This window comes from Phyllopteryx taeniolatus, chromosome 1 (assembly GCF_024500385.1).
Source record: "Phyllopteryx taeniolatus isolate TA_2022b chromosome 1, UOR_Ptae_1.2, whole genome shotgun sequence".
Taxonomy (NCBI): Eukaryota; Metazoa; Chordata; class Actinopteri; order Syngnathiformes; family Syngnathidae; genus Phyllopteryx; species Phyllopteryx taeniolatus.
Genome location: NC_084502.1, coordinates 48207752 through 48232469, shown reverse-complemented (window position 1 = coordinate 48232469; position 24718 = coordinate 48207752). Strand labels below are relative to the sequence as shown.

The following is a 24718-nucleotide window of genomic DNA, read 5'->3' as shown; positions in this document are numbered from 1 at the left end:
CTGAAACACAACAGACATGGATTCATCACAACAGAAAATAAATCAAAAAGCCACCAAAAAGTATACGTTTTGACGATCACATTAAAAGGTTTGAGCATTGCTCAGGCTCAATGATTGAGGACCCAGAATGTGTCCTGACCCTACGTGTAAGAAAGGCTTGCCTAAAGTCTCTTCCCATGACAGAAAGCGAGAAAGAGACCTTCATTTTTTCTTTTTTTAGAGAATGAGAGTGCAGCAGACTGGTAGTGGCCTCAGCATCGTTGGGCAATTCTGTCTCTGCAAGCTCTGTGCCAAAGGCCTGCAGAGTGTGAGCAGTCGTCTTCACCATGAGAGCAAACGCTTCAATTGCCTGCATTGGAAAAGGTAGGATGTGTTTCATAAAGACATGATCCTGTTGAGAGTGTGTGTGTGTGCGTGTTCATACAGTTCGGTGTGAAATCCAGCTTTCATGGCAGTATTCTTGCACCCCCCCCAAATTCGTTGTTAGTTGTCCTGGATCGATATAGGCATGGAGCTCGGTCACCGAACTCAGCATGACCACCTGGAAGGGCGCATGGCAGATTGGAGCAATGGAGGGGTGGCATGTGAGTCAAGCAGAACAGAGAAATTGACCCAATTACTATTCAGGAAGTCACGGGACTGACAATTACAGGGAGAAAACCCACACCTTCATTTTGAACTCATCCTTGCTGAACTTGAAGAGGAAGTCTGACAGTGCCCGCTGCAGCAATGTAGTGGGACGCAACACCAGAACCAAGTTTACATTCGCTGGGAAGGAGCCCTGGAGGAGAATTATATTGTGAGCCCCGTAATAATACAAATAATAATAACAACAACAATAATAATAATAATAACAACAACAACAGAGTTCTCGATAATGACCTTATTTCATAATTGTATTTATTCGTGTCAACCTGTTCGACATAATTGCATTTGTTAGTTCGACAACAATCTTAGGGTGATCCAGCCTTCGCAAAATGTCTTGTGTTTAGAAAAATGTAATTGCTTGGATGAGTGTTTTATTTTTTCTGTTAGCGAGGACCTTTCATGCAACATCAGTTGTGTCACGAATTCCTACACACACAAATATCTAGTACAAAGAGTGGCAGTTGCAGAGGGTGGGACAAACCCCTACTCCAAATGTTCTTCCATTTTCACATCTTGTAGGTATAATGGCTGGGTATCAAAAAACGTTTGTCCATGTAGTGTACATAGGACATATGGAACATTTACTTTTTAATTTCTTGTACCTCGGCATACAGTTACATCTGTGGACTTCTTGCCCACCTAGCAAGTGTGAAATTAAAAAAAACCTGCCTATTTCTTAAAATGTGTCTGTGAGTGAGCTGTTCTGAAGTTTTCTGAATTGTTACATCACAATTGGGAAAATTTGAATAACAACTACCTCCAAATAGAGTTTCTCTGCTCATGACTCGGCAACTAGGCTACTATATCTGCCATTGTTAAGCGATGGCCAGTGTCAAAGGCAAAAGGTAAGCAGAGCTCCTGTGTTAGCCCAGATAGGCATTAACTAACAGTGTTAACAACTTTAGCTTCTCTATTTGAATGTTTGACTAGGTTGTCAACGTGGGCGTGGGGGATCTGCTGCCTCCATGAGTGAAAATTCAATTTAATCTTCATGGGTGCTGGATTCGAGGGGGTGGAGTGGGGGCGGTGGCTTTGGACACTCAAAATTCATTTTCAGGCTGGACACGGAGGGAAAAACATTTTCTGGAGGGAGTTCTTCTAAAAGTCACAAATATAGCAACAAAGTCGTTAAGTTGCGAAAACAGAACATCCACTCGCTTCATCTCATGACCTTGCTCCGCCGTCGTCATTAACAAATGATGTACTTTGCATTTGCATGAGACAGAACCGCCCCCAAAACTGAGTGATTTGAACTATATTGTGTGTGACACGTGGCTGTTAAGTGTACTGTATTTCTTTATGCTTTGTACATTCTGATGGAAGAATGTCTTTTATCACAACACTTGAGCACCATTGTAAATAGGGTTTTAAAAATTGCATAATGTATCTGCAGTAAGACAATTATCATAACAGGTAGATGACCAGAAGTACATGTGGACATAAAAAGCTGTGAAAGTTTGTTTCATAAAACAGCTTCACTCACAGATTGACACTGGGAATAATGCTAGCATTTGTCTACAGTAGACATTAACAGAGGCCACTGGGCTAGAGAGCTTTCTTTGGTACTATTGCAGAAAACGGCAATCCTCATGTGCCACCATTAAAAGCACAATCTTATAATGGTTTCAAGAAAATTAAATAAAAAGCGCTTCAAACCCTTGGCCACCACTGAATCCAATAGGATACCAAAACATGAACAACAAAATTTCCAAGATTCCATCCAAGAAGTAAACTGGGATGTATTACTCGCTGGTAAAAATTTAGATGAGGATTGTTCTAAATTTGCCAACAAAATACAAGAAATTATTATACAATTTACACGGATAATTAAACTAAAAGCTAGAAAGAATGGCCTGCCTTGGTTAAACACATTTATTCTGAAACTGATGAAAGAACGCGATCATTCCTTGAAGTTGTCGGTCAAATCAGGATACAATAGACAGCACTTTATCTCACTGAGAAATAGGGTAGTGAAAGAAATAAGAAAATCTAAAGCTGACTTTTTCATTAGTGCTCTGAATAGTGCGAAGGGAAATTCAAAAATAACCTGGAATTATATTAAAAAACTATTGGGTGATACACAAAATAACAAAACAAAACTAATGCAAATTCAATTAAATGGAAACATCCTGACGGAACCTCAAGTGATGGCTGATGCTTTTAATAACTACTTCATTGAATCTGTGTCAGAAATCTCTTCTAAGTTTGCAGTAAAACAAATGAAGGAATACCCTGCATTGTCTACAACGCAGTTCTTTACTATTACAAATATTACTGAGACCAAAGTTATCGATTTAATTCATTCACTCAAACCATCTAAGGCAAAGGATGTTTTTGGAATGGACACGAGCATGCTCAAAGATCTAGGTTCAACTCTTGCTCCTCCTATTGCCTCAATCATTAATCTTTCAATTTCATCTGGTCACTTTCCAAAGGCCTGGAAATCTGCTATTGTTACCCCTGTCTTTAAATCCGGTGACTCAACTTCTCTGAATAACTACCGACCTATAAGCATTCTTCCGGCCATTTCCAAAGTTGCAGAAAAATGGGTGTCAGAGCAGATTGTCCATTATTTAATCAGCAGCTCCCCCTCTCTCCACGCCATGCAGTTTGGTTTCAGATCCAAGCATTCCACTGAAATGGCTACATGCCTCTTCATTGAGAAAATAAAATCTTCTCTCGACAAGGGTGGAGTTGTAGGGGCGGTGTTCTTGGACCTCAGGAAAGCTTTTGATACAGTAAATCACTCTTCTTCTTACTAAGCTCTCAAAATTTAACTTCTCTCGCAAAGCTGTGAGCTGGATTGAATCATATCTGCATGACCGAACACAATCTGTATCAGTTAACAACTGCAGATCAGAGTCTCTTAGGCTAACCTCTGGAGTCCCTCAGGGATCAATATTGGGCCCCCTTTTATTTAGTCTTTATATCAACGATTTGCCCACTGTTTGCTCTGAAGCAGAGTGCGTAATGTATGCAGACGAGACAGTTTTCTTTGTTCATGGTCGCTCCAAAGATACTGTTGCTGCTAAACTCACTAATACAATGTCCTGTGTCACAACTTGGTTGCAGGAGTGCTGTCTACAGCTAAACGTTTCTAAAACTGTAGGCATGTATTTCACTAAAACAAATAGAGTATCACCTGACCCCGACATACTTGTTAATGGAGAAAAAATGCAAATTGTCAGCCAATACAAATATCTTGGGTTAATAATAGATTCACAGCTTTCCTTTAAAGCCCATATTGACAAATTGTGTAAAAATATCAAATTAAACCTCGCAAATTTTCGTGCAATTCGGAATGAAATGTCAACTGAAGCTGCAAAAATTTACCTGCATTCGATGATTCTTAGTCACTTTAACTATTGCATAACCAGTTGGTCCCAGGCTGGTCAGAATGCAAAAAAAACCATTGGAAGTTTTGTACAAACAAGTAATTAAAGTGATGGATAAAAAACCAAGGCACTATCATCACTGTGCAATTTAAAAAAAATACAGTCTTTTAAACTGGGACCGTCTTCACATATTTGCAGATTTAAATTTGATTTATAAAGTACTGCATGATTTGGCCCCAGCTCCTCTGGCTGAGTTCATCAGCCAAAGAAACAGCTCTGAGCGTGTCACTCGAGGCTCTGTCAGAGGTGACCGTCTCATTCCTCTGCGCAGGAGCACTTTCAGTAAGTCAGCCTGGTCAGTGAGGAGCGCTGGTGAGTGGAACTCAGTACCTGAGGAGGTTAAACTGCTTAGAACATACAAGGCCTTCACAAAAAAACTGAAAATGTGGCTAGTTAACACCTATAGCTGCCAACACTAAAAGACAAGTATGTTATGTTGTCTTTTTGTTATGATCAAAAAAATTATGGTTTTATTCTCTCTTAATAGTATAGTTTGATTATGTATCCTGTATTATATTGTCTTGTAGATGTATTTTACTGCTTTTTTACATCATGGCCAGGGGACTACAGATGAAAACTGGCCTTCTGGCTAATTCTGGCTTTTTTAACCATGTGTACTTCATGTGTTCTATGAAATTGCATTGTCCCCTTTCAAAAATAAACTGATGATAAACACACGTGGCTGTGACGAAGTCAAAAAGATGATCTGCACACACTGAACACTAACGCGTTCATCCTAGTCATGAAATGCATGAAGTTGCCATGGAAACCATTTGCCTTGGGAAAGGCACAGGCTGCAATGGAGTCAGAGTGAGGGATGATGCTCTCTCCATCACCACAACTCACCCAAAAAATTAAAAAAAAACATTTTTTTTTCATGCTGTGAAGAAGCTCAGCTGAACGTTACAATAACACTGAAAGACAATTTACAATGCTGTATCGGCAAGTGGAATTAATTAAATGTAATTCATTCTGAGTGGCCTTGTTGCATTAACATGACAATGCACTTGCTGTCCCACTACATGCTAATGTAGACATATAGTCCATCCCTGAATACACACGTTCACAGTCAAAAAACGTCCACTCTCAAGACACATGATTAAACTAACAGATCAAAGACGCTTATAAATAAATGATAAGAATTAGATTAAGATTTTCTGCAGGCCAGTCTAATTTATATTCTCTCAGTGAGGAGAACCAGTCCCGTCTTCCAAACAATGTGCTTGTCGCTCTCCTGGGAGCAGGATAGCCACGTGGTAATCCACAAGCTCTAGCCCCCTATCCTTTGTGACAAAGGGGGCTTTAGTGCAGCAGCAATTTCTGAGCCGCCATATCAAAAATAGACTGAATGGACAAGATGGGAATGGACACACACTTCTACCTTTATTATTATTTTTTCCAATCAGGCATTGGATTAGACGTCTTCTTCCCCCTCGATTGTTAATTCCTCATTTTACAAAGACATTTTGGACAACTATGTGCTTGCAACTTTGTAGTAACATTGGGTAAAACCATTATCAGTTCTAAAATGACAACGCAAGATCCATATGCTTAGTTGAGTTAGCTGTGGAAGAACTTGATAGCCCTGACCTCAACCGCATCATACAACTTTAGGATGAACTAGAAGAGCCAATTATGTTCTTCTTGATGGAATTGTGTGTCACAGTTAGGCATCATTAGTCAGTGATGCACACTCCCAGCGTTTTTCCACGTAGACCTCCACTTTGCCAGTCAGCAGCGCCAACCTATTTAACGCTCTCCTGATCACTGACTCATTACCAGATTGTTCGCTACACGTCCATGCATGACTCTCCAATGTTAACAAGCATTAATTTTTGCCGACCCTGTCTGCCACTGACTTTCCAGCCTTGCTTTTCTGTCAGTCCACTTTGTCTTCTGCCCCGACCACAAGTTCTGCCATAGCATGTTTGCCTGTACTTGTATTTTTTCCAATTTCAAATTCCAACTATTTCTGTGGTCGAGTGTACTGCATTTGTGCTCTACACACGCTCATGTTGGTGTGTCTAACAGGTCCACTGCAAAACCTTATAGACATCTTTCATAAGAGTGGATGCTAGTGGCCCGGGAAGAAGGGCTTTGGTCAGGGAGGTGGCCAAGAACCTGATGGTCACTATTTCTGAGCTCCAGTGTTTTGCAGAAAGAGGATAGCCATGTCTGCAGCAATCCACCAATCAGGACCATATGGTATAGTGGCCAGACAGAAGCTACTCTTGTGTAACAGGCACATAGGAGCCCACCTGGAGTTTGCGCAAAGGCACCTGAAGGTATTTCAGAAAATAAGAGACAGGATTTCCTGGCCTGCCTAAGATTAAACTCTTTGGCGTTAAAGCCAGAAGTAATGTTTGGTGGAAACCAGGCACCTCTTAACACCTGGCTAATACCATCCCGATAGGCAGCATCATGCTGTAAGGGATGTTTCTCAGCGGCAAGGACTGGGAAACAAGGCAGCAATGTAAAGAGACATGCTCGACCTTAGTCTGCGTTGACGGTTCATCTCTCAGCAGGACAGCAACCCTAAGCACAAAGCCAACATAACAAAGAAGCCCCTTCAGAACAACTCTGTGAGTGTCCTTGGGTGGCCAAGCCTGAGCCCAGATTTGAATCTGTTTGAACATCTCTGGAGAGGTCTGCTAATGGCTGTTCACCGACGCGCATTATTCAAACTGATCGCGCTTTAGAGGTGATGCAAAGAGGAATGGGCGAAACTGCCCAAAGATAGGACTGCCTAGCTTGTGGCATTATACTCAAAAATATCTGAGGCTGCTCCTGTAAAGGTATGATTTTTACATTTTGGAATAAGTCTAACATAACAAAAGTGAAGCGCTGTGAATACTTTCCGGATGCACTGTCGATGGAACACAGTCTAGCCTGTGTGCCCCACCTGACTGAGATTCACCCTGCAGGCTTCTACTGCACGAATGAGTGACTCCATGTTCATTAGCTGCCATTGCCTACACAGACTGCAGGGACAATACCCACTCTCGAGATGTGGCAACCATCAGGTTCATCATCATTGATTTGGACTACAAATTGGGAAACTCTGACACAGGCAATATGGCAGGGAGAGGGCATCTGCCTTTTCACACCGTTGCCCATATACGTGTCAACAGCGGCCTCTCCACATTTTTACCTCCAGCGGGATGGCAGCAGGTGACCTTGAATGACCTTGAGGAGTGGAGATTCTCATGGGACGACAAGTGACCTTCACTTTGCAATAGGGCACGCTGTTATTGGCTAGTCGGCAAAACAGGTTGATTACACACACACAACCTTCAGGTGACTGATGAAATCTCGTTAAAACAAATGTTTATCATTTTATACACAATAAATGTAATAGACCAGTAATGATCCTCTTGTTTGTAGAGTGTGTGCTCTAAGGGAGAACAAGTGGGCTTGATGAGATTGGTGTCCAATTAGCATATATATGCATACATCCAACAAGCTCAACAGTGTTGCACAGGATAAACATATTGACAACAGATGTATGTGCTATGCTAAAGATGCATCCCCTCATAAGCAAGAGCTGCTTAATGGTGCTTAACAGATACATTTCCCTCTTGAGTCTCCATTCCAGTACCCATTGAAGGTTGGACACCTGCAGATGAAGTAGACTTGTAGTCTAAAGGCGTGCATGCAGATACAAGATTGAGTAGTGAGTGTGGACTCTTTCAGCTAACACATGCAGAGACTGACAGCTTTGCTAGCATATTTAGCCTTCCCGATGGCTTCACACACACCACATGCACATGCTCGCATACAGCGTCTTACTGCGATTCGGAGCAGGGTAGCCCTTACAGCGGCCCATCGGTCCAGTCGCCTGTCGATGACTAGAATGAATCCTACTCCTGATGCGGCAATGCTGTAAGAGAGAAGAGCACGCTGTTTGTTTATTTATTCATTACTTTTTGCATTGCATTTCCTTGGGTGTCCTTTTAAGTAGATTAGAAATATTTCATGTAGTCATTTGACTTTAGTTGAGCTTTGTGTGTGTGTGTGTTGGACTCAAATGCTTAAAGAGCAGAGGTTTGAATAACTTGCTGCCAGCAATACATTTGCAATCAGCAGTTCTGCAGTGATTGAGACCCCCAAAATCACCATGGCAACCTTGGCTCTGCCTTCTTGTGTATGCAAAAATCTTGCCATCCATTCCAAGGACAGTGCAATATGCAGAAACCTCATCAAGATAATGTAGGTTTGTGTGTGTGTGTGTGTGTGTGTGTGTGTGTGTGTGTGTGTGTGTGTGTGTGTGTGTGTAAAATTAAAGCCAGCCTTTTCAGTAAAGGTCTGGCTGGACTTACTGGTATTTCTCCTCTAATCATGCACATGCAAACGAGGAAAATCATTCAAACACAACAATGTGAACATAAAACTAAATGAAAAATGTTGTTTTTTTCCTTGTCGGGTGCCTAATAATTTTGAAATGAGCACATACAAGCATACATGTTAGCAAAATGCTACCTGGCGAATGCAGCAGCAGCAAATCTTCAATCCATCCTAACAGTAACTATTCAAACCAGCTAGATGAAATGCAATAATCCGTATCCGTAATGTAATTCCGGTCTTAAAAAAATATCCTCAATAGTCCAATGTTATCATCCATATATATATTCCTTTATTTTCCATTATTCAATTTCTTCCTTATATTCCATTTCTTCCATATATATATTCCTTTATTTTCCATTATTCCATTTCTTCCTGCATCGCTGATCATCTGTTTGCAGCCTGCATATGAGGAGAGGAGACTGTTCTCATCCTAAAAGAGCATCCCCCTCTCCTCCAACTCCTCCACCATCAGCATCCCATACTCAGCCAATTAGAGACGAGATCTGCATCTTACTGTTCTCCTACAGCCAATCAGAGCTCAAGAGTGCCGCCAGATCGGCAGTTGGGTGCAAAGGGCTAGTGGGAAAAAGGGAGGGGACTCTGAGAGGGGTGCGGGATATGAAGTGATAGCCGCAAGAATAAAACAGATACATAGAAATCCCGCCATGATACACGCATATGTATAAAAATACATTTATGTCGTCCATGCTTATGGTGTCCAACGGATATTTCCTCCATAAATTTCAGTGTTTTATCTTTCATGTCTCTTTTCTCCTTTCTTATGGTAGCGCTAGGATCTATTTTTAAACCATCACTGATGTCATCCCTCGGGCAGCCCTGTGGTTCTGTGCTGTCATCTGTTGGTGTCAAACAGTATTACCGACAGACGAAACGTGAAACTGACCTGGGCACAGTAGTGAGGTAGTTAAACACATTTTTGAGCTCATGCTCTTCCAGTTCGCTGAAAGCAGGGAATTCTGGGAAGATGATGATGGGGCTGCCATCAGTCCCGCGGCCCCCTGTAGGCAGAGAGGTGAAGTCAGTTAAAGTTGCATTCACGATCAACTAGCAATGATAGCACAAGGCTGATGTAAGCTAGACAGAAATTTGAGCATTTAGCACTTGAACAGCAGAGAGGAAATGTACAACAAAAGCCCCCAACTCTGCCCTGCGCATAATTGCAGGATGTATCTAAAATTAACTGAGACATTTGAATCTTCTTACCCAGTATGACCAAAATGTGCATAAAAGCACAATAGCAAAATCAAAAAACGGGCATACACAAACCTCTCTTATTGGTGGATCAAGTTACAAAGCAGATAATCACAGTGATGAATTATTCACATAGCGTCACGAAGCAGCCGTTATCGTCATGGCAACCCAATGCACAGGCTCAGAGTGTGGTTCTTGTGCATGTCTTGAGTGCAAAAGTTTTAATTGTCTTCCTAAATGAGGACTTTTGTCTGTCTGGGACAAGTAACATGAATGTTCATAAGAGCAAGAAAAAAACCAACCTGGTAGGGTGGCAAACTGCTTCTGGAGTTCAGTGCCAATTTGTGCTGCACATAAAGGAAGACCTTCTGTCTGTAAAATATCATCTGGGAAGAGACATTTAAACACTTGTTTTTATCATCTTACAACTTGATGGCTTTAACATCTTGTGCAGTACATTTATTTGAATCATTATTTAAGTGCAGTGTTAATGTCCAAATGTTTAATCTTGGTCATTATGGTGGTACTCAGAGAGAAGTAATTTTTTAGGTGGGACTTGGTGTAAAACGTTTGCGCACCACTGCTGGAGTTCATAAAATTGTTTCCTCAAAACGTTATGGTATATAATAATTTTCAAAATATAAAAATAAAAAGAATATTTTAATGACGACATCAAGTATTTTGTCACTTTTTCGTGTCATTTTCAGGCAGAAGGCTGGCACAGAGGCAGGTATGAGGAGAGTTTTAGATGCACTCTGCTGGGACTGGCGGAGAAACAGATTCATCAGTATGAAAGTGCAAACCAAACAAACTTCATATTTGTAAGAGGAGCTGTGAGATCAGCCTTATTCACATTTACAGTTGAAACCAGATGTTTACATACACCAGTGATTATTTTACATTCGGAAAATCTCACGACACATCAGCAAACAAAAAAGTCCCAAAAAGTGGATATACAAGAAAATGTATAGGCAGGCTTGAAAAAAACGTGTGAGCAAAGGTGGCCTACATACCTGGCTCAGTTACACATCAGTTATTGTGAGAAGCTAACCTACAATTCCATTACAACATGCTGGCAATTTTTTGACTTGAGTTCGTTGTCACATTTCTGTGGGGCCAATTATACATTACTCGTGCACTCACTGTAGTTGTCTCGCCACGCTGCACTATTTACATATCTGTTGTTTACCAATGCTGGCCACTCATGCCAGAGTAGCATCTGCTCCATTTGCACACTGATTGAGGAGTATCTGCAACATTTGCACAACCAACATTGTCCCAGATTATCGCACTACTCGTCACTTTAAACCGCATACACTCGGCGCCCTTTGCACAATGGTCATTGCACCGGACTATTGCAATATTAGTCATTCGAACTTCTCTAAGTGCTAGAGGACTCTGCATCTTTTTGCACAATTGTCAAAAAATTTTTAAAAAATGTACCGGCATTACCAGATAACTAGCAACCCTTTACTGCTCAGTGACTGTTTTTTTTTTTGTCAATGTCTTTATGTCTCCAAAGTGTTCTCTGTCAATTGACTGTCTGTTGTCGTACGAGAGCGGCTCCAACTACGGGGGACAAATTCCTTGTGTGTTTTTGGTCATACTTGGCAAATAAAGATGATTCTGAAGCTTGTGGAAGGATATCCAAAACCTTTGACCCAAGTCATCCAGTTTAAAAAAGGCACTGGTACCAAATAATAATGAAATGTATGTAAAGTTCCAAATTTGAAGAAAGTCATAAAAAAACAAATAAAAAATAAATCCTAAAATCCTAATTGACCTAAAACAGGAAAAGTTTAGTCTGATTTCATGTCAGAAAGTGAAAAAAAGTGTCTTTTTATATATAGTAGTGTATGTAAACATCGTTTCAACTGTAGACCTGAGAACAATTACCACATACTGAACACAAACTATTGAGTCTTAGCCATGTAAAATCACTACAAAAACCTGCAATGTTTAAACATCTTTTCCTTATATGAGAAGACACCATAAATATTAGAAAATGCTTCACATAAATAGTTCTATTCTTCTGAATTTTTAAATATTATGACCTGGGTGTATGAGTATACAAGGCCTGAGAATCACTATATATTTCTATACAAATAATACATCCATCCATCCATTTTCTGAGCCGCTTCTCCTCACTAGGGTCGCGGGCGTGCCTTTATTTGATCACCGCATAGATCCGCAATATATCGGATTTGTATCCACATTTGGAAGAGGAAATGCCTGATTCCGATCTGAAGATATCCAATTCCATTTTTTTTCTGTTTACCCTGCCATGACGCACAACCTAATCGTGCCACTTGAGCACACAATTTATATTGTGTCACTTGAACAATGCAGTGTCAAGCCTCAGACTCAAATTTTCAACCTAACGCTATACAGAGTGGAAATATAGTGATACTCAGGGCTAGTATAGTATACTCAGCAAGCAACTCTCTAATCGCTCATCATTGAGGTCAACATGGAACATACTTCCCACACGTTCAACAATGAAGCCAAAAGGGTACATCAGTGTAGATTGCACCTTGAGGGTACTTTTCTGACAGTCTAGAGGGCCTCAAACCTGCAATCTTCTCGTCAACGGGGCAAATCCTTACACTGACCTACTACCTGCTCTGTCCCTTTTTTTTTTGTAATAAATTACAAATATGCTGAACACGCTGATGAGGCAAAGAAGGAAGTGAAAGGAAACACATGAAAACATATGGAAGTTAAGTTAAAAGATGTTAAGATGGAGACGTGGCACAGCCGCAGGTCCACAAGGCAGATTTTAAACAGACCACAAGCATTCCAGCAAAGCCAGGAAGCCTCTAATTTGACCAAAAGCAACTACTCTGCTATAATTAGCCGTACTACAGGAGAGTGAAGCAAATCTCCATGATTAGGAGCAACTTTGAATTCTTTTTTTTTTTTTTTTTTTAAATGTGTAAATTTTCAGACCACAAGCATTCCAGCAAAGCCAGGAAGCCTCTAATTTGACCAAAAGCAACTACTCTGCTATAATTAGCCGTACTACAGGAGAGTGGAGCAAATCTCCATGATTAGGAGCAACTTTGAATTTTTTTTTTTTTTTTTTTTTTTTTTAAATGTGTAAACCCCAAGACATGTTTTTTATGGATTTACAGTATGTGTATAGGCAACATGTCTGCTAATTGCAGCTGCCAGTTTAGTGTGTCTGACAGATTAAGACTTTGGTAGGTAGGCAAACACATATGCCTTGTACAGTAGCTATACTGTATATCTCTACAGACAGTATGTGTATTGTATGCGCACATGAACTGGCCTTACTTTCAGTCTGACCTTTACATGACTGATGGTGGTCAAGAGTTTAAGGTAGACTTCAGACAAAGGTTTTGTGGCACAGCTTGCTTGCCTCTCTGAAGGTACTCAAAATACTTTGAGGTGACCAGTGCCAATTTGGTCGAGATAATTTAGAAACAAAAGTTGTGCATAGACAGACAGACAGACATACAGGCGTCTTTTTTTCCAATCGAACTGAACTCTAAAACTGCCTGCTTTCAGTCTAGTGAATTAAATTCAACTATGACTGCTCTGCTGTGAGTGAAACCCTTTAGTGCGCACAGATTCACAGTGGAAGTGGGGCACACATAAATAGTGATTATGGGGGCAGAGAAAAGAATGTCCCTCCACCTTATTCACACCCTTCCCCCATCTGGACCCTTTCCTCACTTCATTCATGCTTTTTTTTATAGGCTTAACAGGAAGAAATAACACATATCCTAACATACAAAAAAAATTGAAATATTAATTTAAAGTTTTCTTGATTCTGCTATCTGCTTTTAATCCAATATCTCCTGCTAATTCAACAATGACATGTACAGTATGTTGGCCATTATTTGCTTGCTTGTTTTATTCTGAGACTGTGTGGTATTACAGCTGAGAAAGTGAAGAGGAGGCGACCATGGAGGTGCTCATCTCAATTGAGTGAACCAGGACAGGATTTCTTTACACATCCCTTCATATTTAATGTGTTGGCCTGCTGCTTATTGACACTTCTGATACGTTTCCCCTATGGCTCAACAACACTTGACAAGATTCCACACTCACCCGACAGAAATAACATTCAAATTCATGTTTTCGCAGTGATTATAAAAAACAAGCTGATTTACTGAGCAACCATTCTTATCGTGTGGTTGTTATACAGTTGTAAATCTTTTTGCAATATGCACCATTAATTCAAGAACAATCTGCTACATCTGGCAATGAAGGCCCAGCTAATACTTTTAGTTACAGCGTTAAACCACAGAGACGCACAAGGCCAGCCCTTTGTTCTGCATGTTTTCAGCAACTTTTAATTTTGCTAAACACACGCTGCCAGTTCAAACACAACAGCCAGCTGTTGATGGCTGCAAATGCTGATGGCCGGTTAAAGTTCGAAGTCTCAGGAAGCTTGAGCATGTTGGCCACCGCAAATGGATACACAGACATGCACTAAACCCTACTTGAGGGAAAGGCAAACAACAAAAAAAGCATGTATGTTAGTGGAGAAACAAACACACAAACACCCACTCACACACACACACACACTGCAGGAGTCCATTCATCAAATACCAACAGAGAAATGGACAGTTGCATCTGAACACACGTGTGTGCTTGTAGAGATGCCAGGATTTACCCACCACTGTGCAGCTGTGTGTGTGCGCATGTGTGCACACACTCCTGTAAGGGAAGCCGAGCCCTATTATCGGGCATTATGGTGAGGCTTTACCAAAACGCCATCTGTCACAGTCACCATCACTGCACTCGCATACACAAAATGCTTGACAAAAACTAGGTCACCCAGGCCAACAGTGATCTGGAATGTGTATGTCTATTCCCAATCCCAAAACTAGAATTAGGGATCAAGTGAAAACTGCAGCCAGAAAGGATCGTCACATTTTTTTTTTTTGCATTTACACAAACGCACACTGAGTTGCAAAACGTTGGACGGTTGAGTTGGATAATTTGGCTGCTGCTGTGAAGTGCTGCTTGCCAAACAATTAAGGAGGAGAAAAACAAAATATAGAAATATATAACAGAGGCTTCAAGTTTGACCCATTCACTGAGCCATAATTCCATTACGGCCTTTTCAACTATACATGTACAAGACATGCACTTTCCAGAATAAGAGTTATCCTATGGTTAAAGCAATGGTAAAATTCCAGATGAGTGAAAAACATTAGCCTGCATTTTAGCTGTCTTTGCTCTTGGCTATCAGTTATTATGGGAGAAAGCCAAATTTGTATACTGAAAAGGAAATTTAAGCAAAGTTAAGACAGCAAGACTGACTGGACAAGTGCTGACTATTTGTACACAAGGCTGTTCTGTAGTCATTAAAAAAATCAAAATCCAAATATTCCCTTCCACATGCATCTGATACCTGATCTTGGCGGTGGACTACTACAGTTAAAAGGGCCCAAATCAAAAGGTCAACAATTGCCTGAGGGAGGGAAGGCGATCCTTCCAACAAAAGCTCAGCACCTGAGTTTGAAATACATTCTGGCTCTATAAGTCAGAGCTGTAGAGAATGTGTTCTTTAAAAATTATCATATATATTTTTATATATATACAGTGGAGCCTCGATTTAACAGACTAATAGGGAGGCGGGATCGTCCACCCGTTGGTGTGCTTGGTCATGGTGACAATTACTTGTTGTCGTTGCGTGTCGCTTTCATGAGCTTCAGCGAATTAGTGTGCTTCCCATTTCTAAATCTGTAAATGACATGCCATAGACCAGGGGTGGCCAACTAGTCAGAGACTAAGAGCCACTTTTTTTTCTGTGTTACTGCAAAGAGCCACATACACGGGTACACATGAACATCATCTTTTAATCATGTATGCACGCATACACAGACCTCTGCTCAGCCAGATCTAATGAAAATAACCACACCAACATGATAATATCAGTAATTTTCAACAGTTAACATTGTGTGCACTGTCTCACACATACAAACTCTCAGTTCAAGCAAGTCCACAAACAATAATAGAATAATTTTCAATAACATCTTTCTCTTACTATGCTGCTTAGTGAGACTTCTGGCATTCCTTATCTTGAACAATCCTCTTCAAATCTGGCTTGTATTCTGTTGTTGCCACTCTAAGCAATTCTTTCAAATGAGTGTCAGTCAGAACAGATCGATGCTTTGATTTCACATGTTTCAGGGTAGAAAACACAGACTCGCAGACGTACGTTGACCCAAAGATGGACAGTATCTTAAGCGCAGCTCGGTTGATGTTGGGGTATTTTTCAATTGGCACACTTTTCCAGAACTCAACGGTCCCTTCCCTTAAAACAGTTTTCAGTTGATCCTCCTCACAAAGGTCGATCATCTCCAACTCAGCCGCAGCCTCATCTGTGACGAGCGGGGCTTTCAAACAGTCTGGCTTCCAAGCCAGCTGATATGATGCAAGCGTTACGGTCTCTGAGTGTTTTGTAATTTTTTTGAAAAACTGCACCTGCTTTTCTGCCTTGCTTTTCAAAGCGACCAACTTGTTCTTGCGAAGTTCAGTCCCTTTTGGAAATTCCTGTTCGATGTTTGGGTGGAGTGAGCTGAAGTGACGCTGAAGATTTGAAGCTTTGAAATGCGCTAATGCTGCCTGACATATAAGGCAGATCGGATTGCCATTACGTTTAACAAAAAAAAATATAAACTCTCCCACTCTGGCAAAAACGTCCTGTGTTCTTCTTCATATTTTTGTTTGGCTGTGCTTTTTTCCCCTGCCATTTCAAGAGGTAACTTGACGGAAATTGTTTACAACAAAAATGATGTCACACCAAAGATTCTCTCGTCGCTCGTTTGACGTCACTCAAACAGGCTTACATGGTCAGTGTGCCATCTAGCTGTAGGGGGAGTGAATGACAGCGCCAGCCAAGCATTTTTGACGCATGTCATGTGACAGCTCCTGAAGAGCCGCATGAAACTAGTTAAAGAGCCGCATGAGGCTCGCGAGCCGCGGGTTGGCCAGGCCAGCCATAGACGAACGGCTTGACAAAAAAACTGTTACTGTCCCAAAAATACCATGTTCCAGACTGCAGTACGGCTCCAGAGACATCTCTTAAAGGACAAAAAAATGCCGCTCATGCCATAAAGCGCTCTCTTTGCAGACCTCTACGCAACAATAGACTCCTGCCAACACGGCCGCCACGTCAATGCATTGTTGAATGCTTCCACATTCAACCTGGCTGCCACGTAGACACGGGCATGTGTGTTGCCTGGATCTAGTCATATTGTGATACAGCGGCTGAAATAAACATTTAACACGTCCCCATTTTTCTCACTTAATAATAAAAAAATAATAATAATAAATAATATATTCCAAACAATAATTCCAAAGGTGGTGTTAACATGAAAATTTCACCAGATGGGAACAGCCCAAGTAATCCATACATACAAAGAAAGTAGTACAAATAAAATCAGAAAGTAAGTTGTGTAATAATGTAAAACGACACAGGGAAAATGTATTGAACACGGCAACTGGTATTTATACTTTGTACAAAAGCCTTTGTTTGCAATGAAAGCTTCAAGACGCCTCCTATGTGGAGAAACTAGTTGTATGCATTGTTCTGGTGTGATTTTGGCACATTCCTCCACACAAGCAGTCTTCAAATCTTTAAGGTTCCGTGTATTTATTTATTTATTTTTAAATGGACCTTGAGTTTCAGTTCTTTCCATAGATTTTCGATTGGATTCAAGTCAGGTGATTGGCTAGGCCAGTCTATTAGCTTTATTTATTTATTTTTCTTTGAAACCAGTTGAGAGATTCCTTGGCAGTATGTTTTGGATAATTATCCTGATGAAATGTCCACCCTCGTTTCATTTTCTTCATCCTCGTAGATGGTAGCAGATATTTGTCAATAATGTCTTGGTAGATTTGCTCATTCATCCTTCCTTCAATAATGTGCAGCTTACCAGTACCATTTGCTGAAAAGTAGCCGCACACCATCATGTTCCCTCCTCCGAACTTCACTGTTGGTATGGCGTTTTTAGGGTGATGTGCAGTGCCATTTCTCCTCCAAGCGTGATGTGATGTGTCTTTGCTCTTACCCATCATGAAATGTCTTGGCTCACAACTTGGCAATGAGACCTTTTTGTAGGCCATCAATTAGGACTGAACCAGCTGATATTCATTTGCACTGACAAGGGGCTGGATTGCTGTTTGATTATTGATAGATTTTAGGTGTCTTGGCTTTCCATGCCTTTTTGCACCTCCCTTTCTTCATGTGTTCAATACTTTTTCCCTGTGCCATTTCACAGTATTACACACAACGTAATTGTGTATCTTATTTGTTCTACTTTCTTTGTATCTATGGATTACTTGGGTTGTTCCCATCATCTGTTAATATTTGATGTCAATAGCACCTTTGGAAATATATTTAGTGAGAAAAATGGTGACTTGTTAAATATTGCAGCCGCTGTATCCGTGACCCGGAAATACGTCTGTCGCAGTCTCTGGCTATATTGTGCCACAGTGCCAGTAAAAACAACAGCGGCCAATTCTGGAATTAACAGACTTGTCAACGGTGGTTTAAGTGACAACTGGAAACTATTTTTAGACATGTACTGTCCAGACGGTCAATTACTTCCGATATCTGTTAAATAGGCAACCGTTAAATCGAGGTTTCGCTGTGTGTGTGTGTGTGTATATATAAATGTATATGGGAACCCCCAATGAGGGATCATAATTTCTACCCACCAAATCAAATTCAATTTTCTTGTGAATTTATGATTCTGTTCTTTTGTGTGGATGTAGGGGTCGTTTTCAGTGAAGAGACCCCTTGAGGAACAAAAAGTCCTTTACAACCACAGTGTTGCTATTACGCTACTCTTCTGTCATGCATGCAACATAGCTCACATGCCAGACTGTATTATGGGAGCTTAGCAGCTTCTAATCTTTACTTGGCAAAAGACAAAGTGAACCAAGTACCAATACCTTTACTGCCTTTGTGCGTGAGTGAAGAGTGTGTGAGGGCCAGGCTACCTGCCTGCTCGTCACACACTCACACGCAGACACACACACTCACACAGAAGAATTTGACATTCAAACACTAAAAAGGGAGTTCGCTCCAGTGTTATTCCAAGAGGACAACAGGAAGCACACTACTGTAGGTTAATAGGACAAGCACAATGTCTGTGCACAGTCTAAGACACAACCGTGCGCACACCTTCAATATACACAGTTGACCTCGGGACAAAATGAATGGCTTGCATTATGTAACGCTGATGGATAGTGATGCTTTCAGATGGAGAACTGTCTTGCTAACATGAGACCAAATCAATGAGGATGACAAAGTCAGGCCATGTTCCTTCATTCATGTCATTCATAACCCGGTGGACGTGTACGCCGCGCTGCACATGCTCGTGCCTTTAGGAACAGTGAGCACTGATCAGCTGATTTAAGAAGACGCTTTCTAATGGAACAACAAGACTTAATTTGTGGATTTAACCCATTTCCCAACAAATATTCTTTATAGGTTGTTAATTTAAATGTGAAGGATATACTTCAGTTGCTCTAGCATGTACAACAAGGACAAAAAATAATGCCAAATAATATTGCCAGATAGGCAGCACGGCTCATCTGTAAGGACTTGGCCCTTGGAACCGCAGTTATGGGTCAAGTCCCACTGCAGACAAACGTAAAAGTGGCAACTATAGGCTGGAGAGATGCTAGTCTGCTTCCTGACTACTGTCAAGGTACCCCTGATCCAGGCATCCTCTCTATAAATGTTAAAGAAATCTCAGTGTTATGTTGATAAGTCAACATGTAATCATACACCTACAAAGATGCTCATTTTCTACATACTGGATATGTCTACATTTCATCACATTTCTTTCTTATACAATAAAAAAAAATTGTTAAAATTAATAGCCTTGGCGTAACCCTGCCCGCAATGGTCGGGTTTCCACTTTAAAATATTACAGAGAGAAACTGTGAACATCACATTTCTTAGAACACAATTGGAAAATGACGGACCAGCAAATAAAGATGGAGGCAAAAGGGATTCTGCATTATTCATTTCTTAACATGTGGGTGCATTGGAAGAACATTATTGGATTCTTTTCTTTACTTTAAGTGCCAGGATAATGCACTTTTATCAGACGCACAACTGAAACAAACTGTTAAAGAAACATTGCACAACCACAGTCCATCAAACTACAAAGAACACTGATGCTGACAGTGTTGCACCGAGAAGGACCAAAAGAAGCTACAAAACAACAAACTATGTGAGCTCTTGAGAGGTCACTCTACCTGTCATCATCTTCAGTTGCAGCCAAAGCCTGGTGATGTCAAAGCACAGTTGAGATACTCGGTTCACAGCCATGATTGCTTGCACCTATTTGACCCCCTCTCAGATGCACGTGCACACACAAACACACGCACACACACACATACTAGAACACACTCACACACAGCCGCATGATGTCCGAGAACATCCCAGTGGAAGTTCCGGCACTGGCAGTCCATTCCCACACGGTTGAAGACTGAAGTCGCTCACTAAGCTGTCACCGCACAGTGGTGGCACACACTCGCACATGCACGCACACACACACACACACACACTTGAATGCATAGTATAACCCTAGCAGGCGGAGCTTTAAAGGTTCCGCCCCCAGTTTCACATTTCACATGGCTTGTGCACAGAGCATCCCTGATGCTTGACAGGCTCCGCACAAGTCTTTAACATCTTTATGTTTTACTGTGCTTCTGTAACACTCGATGGGTACCAAGCACACACACACACGCACGCACACACACACACACACACACGCAATGTACAGCAGGGGGAACTATTGTGCCACAAAGATGTAGTAAGAAGTCACATTTGAAAACTGACCCTGAGGTGAGCAATTCATGACAACTACTATTGTTTCTATTATGAAACTGGTTCACATCCTTCGGCAAAGCACACAAGGTGTGGTTGTTGCGATGATAGGCGTGTGAAATAGGTAGCGTGAGGTAGCATGTGGAGTCAGACAATGTTTCACTTCATTTATGACTGCATGTGTACATTCTCATGGGAACTTCATTCATGAGGCCTTTGAATTTTGCATCACCCAGAATTAACATATGTACTGTAGACCCATTCTATTTCGTCTTTGGGGTTTCAGGTTAATCTTGGCTGCATAAATGTATAATTCAGTAAAACAAAAAAAAAGATGAATTTCCTGTTTTGTTGATTTACATATTTCTAATTCCAATATTTACATTCCCATACTGTTTTACAAAAACCCACTAAGAAATATATCCATCTATATATTAATTCACTGTAGGTAAACGTGAACACGGACAGACATGCGTCCACGGGATGTAAACAAGACTCGTGGGTGTGTGCGTGTGTCATCGCAGCGGGTAGCAGACGAGACCAAATGTATTTATTTGACACACTATCGACTCTTTCCGCTGCTGGCTGAAACGTTATTTGCCAGATGAAAAGTAAACAGGAAGACGCCAATTAAGAGGCAACTTGAGGTAGAAAGAGAGGGCAGACGATATACAGTGGGTACGGAAAGTATTCAGAGCCCCTTAAATTTTTCACTCTTTGTTATATTGCAGCCATTTGCTGAAATAATTGAAGTTAATTTTTTCCTCATTAATGTACACACAGCACCCCATATTGACATAAAAAATGGAATTGTTGAAATTTTTGCAAATTTATTAAAAAAGAAAAACTGAAATATCACATACCCATAAGTATTCACACCCTTTACTCCGTATTTAGTAGAAGCACCCTTTTGAGCTAATACAGCCATGAGTCTTTTTGGGAATGATGTTTGAAGTTTTTCACACCTGGATTTGTGGATCATTCCTCCTTGCAGATCCTCTCCATTTCTGTCAGGTTGGATGGTGAACGATGGTGGACAGCAATTTTCAGGTTTTTCCAGAGATGCTCAATTGAGTTTAAGTCAGGGCTCTGGCTGCCCCATTCAAGAACAGTCATGGAGTTGTTCTGAAGCCATCCATCCATTTTCTCAGCCGCTTATCCTCACAAGGGTCACGGGAATGCTGGAGCCTATCCCAGCTATCTTTGGGCAGGAGGCAGGGTACACCCTGAACTGATTGCCAGCCAATTGCAGGAACATAAACAAACATACACCCTGGACTGATTGCCAGCCAATCGCAGGGAACATAAACAAACAACCATTCGCACTCACATTCACGCCTACGGTCAATTTAGAGTCTTCAATTAACCTACCATGCATGTTTTTGGGATGTGGGAGGAAACCGGAGTGCCCGGAGAAAAGCCACGCAGGCACGGGGAGAACATGCAAACTCCACACAGACGGGGCCGGGGTTTGAACCCCAGTCCTCAGAATTGTGAGGCAGACGCTCTAACGTGCCGCCGTTCTGAAGACACTCCTTCGGTATTTAAGCTGTGTGCTTAGGGTCATTGTCTTGTTGGAAGGTGAACCTTGGGCCCAGTCTGAGGTCCTGAGCACTCTGGAGAAGGTTTTCGTCCAGGATATCCCTGTACTTGGCCGCATTCATCTTTTCTTCGATTGCAACCAGTCTCCCTGTCCCTGCAGCTGAAAAACACCCCCACAGCATGACGCTGCCACCACCATGCTTCACTGTTGTGACTGTATTGGACAGGTGATGAGCAGTGCCTGGTTTTCTCCACACATACCGCTTAAGGTTCTATCTTGCTTCTATCTTGGTCTCATCAGACCAGAGAATCTTATGTCTCACCATCTTGGAGTCCTTTGTGTTTTTTTAGCAAACTCCATGCAAGCTTTCATGTGCCTTGCACTGAGGAGAGGCTTCCGTCGGGCCACTGCCATAAAGCGCCGACTGGTGGAGGGCTGCAGTGATGGTTGACTTTCTATAGAACGTTCTCCCATCTCCCGACTGCATCTCTGGAGCTCAGCCACAGTAATCTTTAGGTTCTTCTTTACCGCTCTCACCAATACTCTTCTCCCCCGATTGTTCAGTGGCCAGCTCCAACAAGGGTTTTGGTTGTCCCATTTTCGGGATTATGGAGGCCACTGTGGTTTTAGGAACCTTAAGGGCAGCACAATTATTTTTGTAACCTTAGCCAGATCTGTGCCTTGCCACAATTCTGTCTCTGAGCTCTTCAGGCAGTTCCTTTGACCTCATGATTCTCATATGATCTGACATGCACTGTGAGCTGCAAGATCTTATATAGACAGGTGTGTGACTTTCCTAATCAAGTCTGTATAATCAAACACAGCTGGACTCCAATGAAATTAAAAGGTGATGTAAGACTTTTGCACCATTCTGGACAAAACAGAAGGGCATCAGAATAAGTAACTGATATAATGAAGAACAGTGTGTTTAATCTTGTGATTTCCATTTCAATTCAAGAGGAAGTGCCTCACACCAGATTCAGGGGACTACCACAGGAAGTTAAAAGCAACTGATCCACACATTTTGGTTGTGCAAGCACTTAATATCCTCTTGCAACTTTAATCTAACCAGGTCACTGCATGGGACAAAGAGTTTGTATTATTTGAGATTTAAACAGTAAAGAATAATTGATTTTTCTATAAGGGTCCAACAGCAGGTGTACAGTAAGTGTGATTGACTTTCAAGACACTGTGGCAAATACAAATGCAAAGAGGCAAAGAAAGAAGAGAAAAATACGCCAAGCCCACGTTGTGAACACAAACATTTTTTGTTGTTGTTGTAACATTATGTCTTGAACTACAGTATATGTTAGCTGATGATACCGCTAAACACAATCAGGCCAGGATTTACACTCAAAGTTTCAAGTGACACAATTCATATTATTTTACTACCATACTTTTTCTGACTGGTGTTTACTCTTTGTGTAGTTCAATAACTCTAGTTAAAATGTCTGTTCATGCAGACTGTTTTACATGTTCAGTAAAGGTTAGTGGATGTGAATCACTCTCTTGGTGCCAAGGTAGAAGAAAAACAATATTAATTGATAATCTGATGTCTCAATTTAGTAATCTGTACCCTCAGATGAGCAAATCTCTGGGGCTCTGTACTTGACAGATAAAGATGTATATTCAGGAGCCCCAGAGATTTGCTCAAAAGATTACAGATTACTAAACTGAGGGTACGGACTACTAAATTGAGGGAACAGATTACTAAATTTATGGTACGGATTACTAAACTCTGGGTACAAATTAATAAAATGAGGGAACTTCTTATCAATGAATTATTATTTTTCTCAGACCTTGGCACCAGGGTGGCTCCGCAGGGTTCATGTAAAACAGGCAAAAAACAGACAAAACATGGGCACTGAATTGGAATTTGGCACTTAGTCTGGCAATGTAAATCCATGACAAGTGCCCATGCTATTCCACTACACAGTATGGACAGTAACAGAGATGCCAGTCTACCACTAAAATGGCTCAGAAGCTGTTATTTTAAGGCTAATTTATTACGTGTTGTTTTTTCAATTTAAATTAAGAGCAAAACCAATTTATCAAAGTTATCAATATAAAGGAAAATATCAGCAAGTGGGATTTAATAGTTAAGCATGCAGCTGTCTAAGTGACAAAGCATGTTGTAGTAGAGTAGTAGTATTACTATTGTAGAAAATACTAAAAATATACAGATCAACTCTAAATAAAGACCAAAAGAATCAGAGTAGCCATAGCAGGCGTTGAGGTCTAAAAATATACTCACCATCAGGATCAATCATCATCATACACACACACATGCGCGCGCGCGCACACACACACACACACACACACACACACACAATTTATGCAAATGTTTAAAGAACCACCTTGAATAAACAAGGATGTGGTACTTTTTCAGAACCAGCTGTTCTCCTCCCAAGCTGTAAAAAAAAAAATAATAATTGATCTGTGGCAGAGAAGCAACACCTTCACAAGACAACATTTGGCACTTTGATAGCCACAACTACATCGCTTTGTATTTAATGTTGTCTTATATTGAAAAGAGTGGCACTCGTAAGAGCTGACCGCACTTTGAAGCTTGTGGGTAACTAACTGGTTAATACTTTGGCAAAAAACAACAACAAAAAAACTAATTCAACAAGCACATCCTAAAGACCTCAAAAGCTTGACAAGTAAAGACTGCCAACCTCCTGGGTACCACCTGACATTAAGTAATCAACAGACAGTGGCTCATACCTTGGCAATCATTCCACA

The 24718-nt window shown here is 41.1% G+C and overlaps 1 protein-coding gene and 1 long non-coding RNA gene across 12 annotated transcripts in view; one reads left to right on the top strand and one right to left on the bottom strand.

Moving 5' to 3' along the window:
- The window catches only part of mcf2la (mcf.2 cell line derived transforming sequence-like a), a 58078-nt gene that overhangs the window by 16797 nt on the left and 16563 nt on the right, over window positions 1-24718 (bottom strand). For 8 of the 11 annotated variants that reach the window (XR_009792087.1, XR_009792088.1, XM_061799483.1 and 5 more), the window contains 6 exons: window positions 9902-9985; window positions 9292-9406; window positions 7833-7923; window positions 668-781; window positions 425-541; window positions 200-349 (listed from right to left, as the gene is read on the bottom strand). Coding sequence is in view for 9 of the 11 variants with exons in the window: in XM_061799483.1 (XP_061655467.1) it covers window positions 200-349; window positions 425-541; window positions 668-781; window positions 7833-7923; window positions 9292-9406; window positions 9902-9985 (671 nt within the window). In the remaining 2 variants the exon portion in view is untranslated. Of the gene's footprint in view, window positions 1-199; window positions 350-424; window positions 542-667; window positions 782-7194; window positions 7304-7832; window positions 7924-8522; window positions 8941-9291; window positions 9407-9901; window positions 9986-19856; window positions 20124-24718 lie in introns of those variants that run through there. The other 3 variants (XM_061799465.1, XM_061799521.1, XM_061799507.1) reach the window with 3 other exon arrangements.
- The window catches only part of LOC133490029 (uncharacterized), a 41209-nt gene that overhangs the window by 1628 nt on the left and 14863 nt on the right, over window positions 1-24718 (top strand). Inside the window, exon 2 of the long non-coding RNA XR_009792093.1 lies at window positions 221-363. This is a non-coding gene — a long non-coding RNA (uncharacterized LOC133490029). The remainder of the gene's footprint in view (window positions 1-220; window positions 364-24718) is intronic.